At 36.9% G+C, this 7,820-nt stretch overlaps 1 protein-coding gene across 1 annotated transcript; it reads right to left on the bottom strand.

Moving 5' to 3' along the window:
- Positions 1 to 234: 234 nt before the first annotated feature.
- On the bottom strand, positions 235 to 7,539 carry LOC135744595 (rap1 GTPase-GDP dissociation stimulator 1). Its single transcript, XM_065262826.2, has 5 exons — positions 7,095 to 7,539; positions 6,918 to 7,022; positions 5,307 to 5,429; positions 4,097 to 4,222; positions 235 to 1,276 (listed from the first exon to the last, which is right to left on the bottom strand). Exons 1-5 carry the CDS (start codon positions 7,138 to 7,140, stop codon positions 804 to 806), a joined length of 873 nt encoding a protein of 290 aa, XP_065118898.2. The 5' UTR covers positions 7,141 to 7,539; the 3' UTR covers positions 235 to 803.
- Positions 7,540 to 7,820: the final 281 nt, after the last annotated feature.

Genomic DNA, 7,820 nt, shown 5'->3' with positions numbered 1-7,820 from the left:
ATTAGAAAAGAGATCTTTCAAAATCAAACTAATGATTCAAACTGATTTGCTTATAAATCAACTAATTTGTGGACAGGTTCACTGAAATGAATAAATACAAAAAATAAAATTGGTAACACTTTATTTTTAGGCCCCCTTTATAGATTCTGGTGAATATAAGAAACATTGCACCTACACTACCGGTCAAAAGTTTTGAAACACTTAAATTGTAAAAAATATTTTTCCACTTTTTCACTCTTATTGCCTGCTTCATTTAATATTCAGTCAATTCAATTTTCAATATTAAGTCATCTATTTTTTATTTTATTTTTAGTTTTCCATTGAAAAAATATTTAAAGGATAATTCTGGTCTTTAACACTTTGAGTCTCATTTTTGGTTTGTTTTGGATGAACTACAGTGATGGACACTGACATTTTGACAATGGGTCGTGTCTTGACTTTTTGACTCGTTTAGAAGCGTCTCTTGACTGCTTCAGAATGGAAGTCAATGGCCATGCACATACATGTCATTAAAACAACACTTAACGTTCATTTTCAAAACTGTGCTAATCACCGAGTGGTTCATGGTGTTCGTTGATGATTAAAAACAAATATATTGGCGCAATGTATGATTTGGTGACCTGGCTTACGATGCTGGCTATAGATCGGCCACTCAATCCAGTTATGCATTTCTTTAAGAGCTTATAAGGCTTCAATCTCTAATACAAATGGCTGAAATGAGCTCCTTAAATTTTGGGACTGGTTTACACCAAATCACCTTGTTAGGCCACCTCAGATGTTCGAAAGCACTTGAATGTTCAGCTTCACAAAAGGGTGTGAAACACCGCTGCCCTCAGATTTCGGTTCCTGGGAATGTTCTTCACAGAGCATTTGAATACTTTATACAGCTTAGGGCAGCTTCCCAGGTGCGTTAAATTCGCTAGGTGGTGTCCAGCGTGCCGGCCGTGGTTGGCGCCCCACAGCAGGGTGGAGCATCGCTGAAGAACTTCTACCGTCACGGAGTACTGACCGTTAGTCTGTCTCAGCCTGACCACCGTCACAGCCGAAGAGAAACCGAACGAGTATCGCGTGGTGCCTCGAAACACTCGCTCCCGATCGCTGAAATACGCCCCCTCTTCCCAGGCCAGCATGGAGGCGTCCTCTTCACCCATGTCGGAGAGGTTACAGAGGGCCAGCAGGAAAGAGCTCCTCAGTGCTTCATTTTCACTATGCCTAAGAAGAACCGACGCCAAGCGTGGAACAGCTCCGAGCCTCAGGAATCTCTCTTGCTGCAGGTCTGAAGAATAGAGATTTTGAATACGTTATACACCTTAAAAAATGCATGGTTGGATAAAATATGGATAAATGAAAACGAACATATGAAAATGACCCAACAGCATTTTTTTGTGTGTAGGGACCAACAGGCATTAAACATGTCCAATATATACAATGTATTGTTCTTAAGTACTGATATAAAGGGCTCTATCATACACTTGGCGCAATGCAAAGCAAAGCGTGACGCAAGTGTTTATTGCTAATTTTCACGTCCAGTGTGACGTTTAAATAAGCAAATGCATTTGTGCCGATTTATGCGCCCATGCATGCTGGTCTGAAAACGAGGTGTTCAGGCACATTGCTGGTGCATTGATATTTCGGCTACACAGTCTCACGTAGGTTCGTGATATAATAATTTTTGATCCTTTTTTTGTGATATTATTACGAATTTCCGAGTTTTTTCGTGATCGTAAAATGAATTTCTGTTTTCGTGTGATTATCACATATTAATTAGTTACATTTATATAGCGCTTTTCCAGTGCTCAAAGCGCTTTACATATGAATGGGGGAATCTCCTCAACCACCACCAATATATATTGGTTACCCAACTGCTTTTTCCTATTTTCAAACCATTGTCGCTTCGGTTTAGGGTTAGATTTGGTGTTTGCATTAGAATGTCACTTTGTGTATTGGTTTACACTACTTTTTATGATTTATTTTTTATATGTTGCCTGGCGTTACGGTTAGAGTTGGGTTTGGGTAAGGATGTCATTTTATGTAAATCTAACCCTAAACCGAAGCGACAATGGTAAGAAAATAGGATAAAACAGTTGAGTAACCAATAAGTGATAATCACACGAAAACAGAAATTCATCATGCGATCACGAAAACCGCGGAAATTCGTGATAATATCATGAAAAAAGAAAAATGTACGTGACTATATAACGAAATTTCGTTAGACTTGGTTGGTTTTGAGGCAACTAAAATAGACTATGCCATTGACCAACTAAAACCTGGTCTAAAGTCAATGGTGCAAAACTGTTTTTGTTATTTAAGGGGCGCATTAGTAATATGCGCCTATAAACGAGACAACAAGCAGAACACACACGTTTGTAAATATAAAAATTAAGTCTCTCGGACACAAATAAGGACCGATTATGAGACGTTAGAAGGCGTAAAGAGCTGCTTCACCCGTAGCCTGGTAAGTAATTAAATGTTTTGCTTTAAACAAATGCAAATATTGAATTTATTTTGAAATGGTTTTTTTTTAATGCTACCCCACAGATTTATTGTATATGATGACTTTGTACCTCTGGTCATGATGAGATGAGAAGCTTTTTTAAGTAATGCTTTTAAAAAACACTCATGGTGCTGTCCGAGTGCTGAAACGTTTCAGCTCTACACACGCTTGTAAATTTTTTATCTCTTGTTTGTTACAAATTAAGTATTTTATAAATACTTAAATATATATTTTAAAGAGTACAAACCTTTTCTTGCATATTTGTAAATATTTTTTTGAGATAACGCAGGCTATCCAAGCATTTACAGCAATTAAAAGCCTGCTAATTTTACCTCCATGACTGAAAGAAAACGACTAAGATAACCAACGATTTTAATACAAAAATAACAATTTCAATACAAATAAAAACAATGCAATTTTTTAACATCAGTCTTAAAGTAGGGGTATTCTTCCTCTGTTTAGTTTTTGAGTTTACAAATTCCGCAATCTAAATAGGGAATCAACATGGCAAGACCGCAACTGGCTTTTAAAGTGAATGAGAGATTAGACTGTCATTGGTTTATTGCACGTTACGCCCAAAAGACACCCATTACTCATTACCGGAATAGGAACAACCCTTTTAGACTGTGTGCTAGGCGCACAAACCATTTTTCCTGTCATTAAATTAACAAAAGTGGATTTGGACATACTGTATTTCCAAGACTATAAGTCGCTTCGGAGTATAAGTCGCATCAGTCAAAAATACGTTTTGAAGAGGAAAAACATATATAAGTTGCACTGGACTATATGTCGCATTTTAGAAAATGATTTCACAAAATCCAAGCCCAAGAACAGACATTTAATCTGTAAAGGCAAGTTACTCAACTCAACAATGGCACACAGAACAGCAGGCTGAATAGGTGTCCGTACATGTTAATGTAACATTACCATTTATTCACCAAACACAATAATATATCGAACATACCTGGGAGGCTGAATAGGCTAAATTCACACGACAAGTCAAATAAAGTTCAAAAAGGTCCCAAAGTCATTCTACATCACTGAATTCATTGAATTACATAAATAAAGGAGCAACATAGAGTGACTCTCGCGGCTGTAGACCGTTATGGTTTCTTTTGATTCATATGAATTAATTATGACATATATGTCGCACCTGACTAGAAGTCGCAGGACCAGCCAAACTATGAAAAAAGTGTGTCCGACTATGACTTATAGTATGGAAAATACCATATCCTTTTAGACTGTGCCTCGTGCACTTTAGACAATGTGCTAAAATAGGACCCAAAGACAAAAAAAATTGTGTTCATACATTGGCTTAACTTAGCACCCTCTTGTATACGAGACATTATCAATACGCTCGCTTGTAAAGTTTATTCATATCCGCTGTATTTTGCTACTTATATTGTCTGTAAATTTTTCTGTGTTTCCCTTGCTTCTTTTATTGTAAAGCTGCTTTAAAACAATTACCAATTGTGAAAAGCGCTATATAAATAAAATTGAATTGAATATGTCCTCTTGCAATAGGACATAATTTCTATTTCCAATAGGCTAAAGCTCAATCCTGTGTTTAGAGGAACAGGACAGAATTTGAAGTTTACTTACTGCTGTCATAGCAGATCCTGGCAATGGCCTGACTGACATACAGCAGAAGGTCCTGGTCTTGGCTGAGCAGTAAGGTCACAAGGGCAGACACAATGCCTGTATCAAAGCATTGGTCCTTCACAGGAGCTGAGGACAGACAGATTAGAGAAACGATAGAAAAGAATACTACGAAAGTCAATGGAGCCTCAGATCAGTTTAATTACAAAAATTTCTCAAAATATCTTCCTTTCTGTTCATCAGAACAAAGAAATGCATTCAGGTTTGTAACAACATGAGAGTGAGTAAATGATTATAGAATTTAAGTTTTTGGGTGAACGATCCCTTTAATCACTACTAGGCTACACCACCACATATGTTTGCTTAAAGGGATAGTTCAGCCAAAAATGATATTAAACCCATGATTTACTCACCCTCAAGCTGTCCGAGTTGCATGTGTCCATCGTTTTTCAGACAAACACATTTTCGGATATTTTAGAAAATGTTTTAGATCTTTCAGTTGATAAAATGTAATGTTACGGGGTCCACCCATAGTCCACGACCTTCAAGTCCAAAAAAAGTGCGTCCATCCTTCACAAATTAAATCCAAACGGCTCCAGGATGATAAACAAAGGTCTTCTGAGGGTAATCCGCGCGGTGTTGTTGTAGAAATATCCATATTTAAAACTTTATGAACGAAAATAAATACCTTCCGGTAGCGCCGCTATCTTAGACTCTGTCTGTATTCAGGAGAGAGTATTAGCGTAGTGTAAGCTCTTTTCTTAGTGACGTATGACAAATTCGGATGGCGGGGGCACAGAGCAGCAGCAGAGTAGCCTCCGTACCCTGCGTAAGCTCTCATCCTGAATGCGGACGCGACTAAGATGGCGGCGCTACCGGAAGGTAGTTATTTACGTTAATAAAGTTTTAAATATGGATATTTCTACAACAACACCGCGCGGATTACCCTCAGAAGACCTTTGTTTATCATCCTGGAGCCGTTTGGATTTAATTTGTGAAGGATGGACGCACTTTTTTGGACTTGAAGGTCGTGGACCCCTTAACATTACATTTAATCAACTGAAAGATCTAAAACATTTTCTAAAATATCCAAAAATGTGTTTGTCTGAAAAACGATGGACATATGCAACTCAGACAGCTTGGGGGTGAGTAAATCATGGGTTTAATATCATTTTTGGCCAAACTATCACTTTAAAACATTTATTTTTCTTACCATCTCTGGCAAGTTCAGCCACCAGTCTGACTGTGTGAATGGTTAGTGTACTCTTTCTTCTTAAAATCTGTGCCAGCACAGGCAGAATCCCACTCTCTGCCACCTGCTCAGCAATGCCTTTCTCTAGGGTAGAAAAAATGCATGCATGCATGGGATGTCAATCAAAAGAGTTATTCTTAATAATGAGGATGCAGTTGTCTCCAACATGTTGAACTATGCCCATTTATTCTGGATTAATATATACATGTATGTTCAGATTAATCACATTACTAAAGCATGTTTGCTTAAAGAAACTCGAGGTGCCTGTTGCTGGTCATCTGACCACTTGTGTTCAAGTAAACAGGCCGGTTAATCAATCCTGTCAGGCTCTAACAGAGACAAATGCAGATTCGAGTCTCCGTTATCAAATCCTTTGTTTAACCTCCTAAAACCTGGTGTGTCCAGATATGTGGACATCACATTTTTTGTTGTTTGCATCATAAAACTTAATGCTGTGTAACTGGAACTTGTTGTACACAAACGTGGACAATTACACTGCTTCATGTTCAAAGAAAAATATTTGGTTATTATATTCATTGGCTTTTCCAAACCCCAAAATAGCTGGAAGAAATCTGAAAAATAAAATAAAATAGAAAAGCTAAGCTCGGGTCTAAGCGTTACATGTGGTTTATTACACTGCAAAAAAAAGATTCATTCAATTTACTAAATTTTTTTAAGGTAAGTGGTTGCAATCAATTTATTTAAGGTACCTTTAAACAAAAATTAGAAAAGCAAAACAAAACAAAAAACTTTTGTTTAAAGGTAGCTAAAATAAATTGATAGCAACCACTTACCTTAATTTTTTTTTTTTAAGTAAATTGAATGAATAATTTTTTTCAGTGTACCGTGTCCAGATAATATCCTGTTTGCTCTGGGTTCCTAAAAAGGGCACTTATTATGCCATAATGACTAAGATTACACTATAACAATAATTTGACATCTTAAATTAAATGAAAAATGAAATATTTGTGAGAAAGAGAACAAAGCAACAGGATGCACATGAAACAGATGACTATTAGCCAAAGTGTATAATCTCAAAACACTGCACTCATATAAACAAATGACCATGGGTTGTTTGGGTCAAATGTGTACATTTTCTAAGTTAATTTAACCCATTGGTTTTCGTTTGTCCATATTTTACCCAACCATGAGTTGAAACAACCATGCATTTTTAAATTTGGCATTTGTTTATACCTCTATATCATCAAGGCAAAGGCATTCAACCACATATGACTGATCAATCAGAATAAGCATTTTAGACAGCCAGGTAATATTTAACAAATGTGACCCTGGATCACAAAACCAGTCATGCGACTGGCAACTTATGACTGGTTTTGTGATCCAGGGCCACAACTGATAATGGCCCTGTTGATGCCTAAACCCCTAAGCCAAGGTGTCATTGCAATACACACTAAGCAGCTTGCAGTACTAACACAATTTGCCGGCCCAATCTGCTCATACAGAAGCTAATACCTCTGAACAAAGCATTTTACATCATCTTATAGAGACTTTGTGATTATATTGGAAAAATTGTAACAGTGTAAAAAAAGTTGCTTGTATGCAGGCACTCACTTCTCTCTATGGCAACATTCAGCACTGTGTCCAAATATGGCTTAAGTTCCTCCTCGACAAGTTCTGTACTCACACTGAGGGCTTCTATAGCAGCACTTAATGAATCTGGGACAATAAAATTAAGTCTTCATGAACAGATTTATACTTTAACCAAAATATTTAATGAAGTCAACTTACCCTTACGTGCGCTGGGGATCGGGCAACTGGCTACCATCTTGTCCATATGTCCCAATGCAAGGTTGTGATGACTCTCAGCTTTGCTTACGTTTTTGTACTAAAATCGCATGCAACTCCATTTCTCCCTTTTCTTTAATTTTCAGCTCTGTACATACATGGATCTGTTTGTGATGCATGCCCCTCCATCCATTATTTATTTTCTTCACCTATATTCCCTCTCAGATTTACACTAATGCACTTCAAATCCTCTCACTAAAGCTTTGTGCTGTACCAGGCCGACTGTAGGTCCTGCTGTGAACTGCAGTACACAAGAGTCTAATATCTCTCGGAGGACACAAGAAAGAGTAGAGCAAACAAAACATTGGCTCAGCTACAAATGTGCCTACATGCTACAGATTTCCCTGCATGCCCAATGGGGACTGGGTTTAGAAAAGCTGATTTGTGTGAGTACAATAGATTACAAATGCAGCTGAATCGAGCCGTATTGGATTAAACAAAGCTAATAAATTAGGGATGCATTATGATTAATAGTGATTAATCTATAGCAGAATAAAAGTTTTTGTTTACATCATATATCTGTGTGAACTGTGTATAATAATTATGTATATATAAATATGCACACATGCATGTATAATTTTAAGAATTTTTTGTATATATGAAGTATTTATATATAAATGATACATAAATATACAAATGTATATACACATGTTAACATTTCTTAAATAT

This window comes from Paramisgurnus dabryanus, chromosome 1, assembly GCF_030506205.2.
Source record: "Paramisgurnus dabryanus chromosome 1, PD_genome_1.1, whole genome shotgun sequence".
In the NCBI taxonomy this organism is placed as follows: Eukaryota; Metazoa; Chordata; class Actinopteri; order Cypriniformes; family Cobitidae; genus Paramisgurnus; species Paramisgurnus dabryanus.
This window is presented reverse-complemented; position numbering and strand designations above follow the sequence as displayed.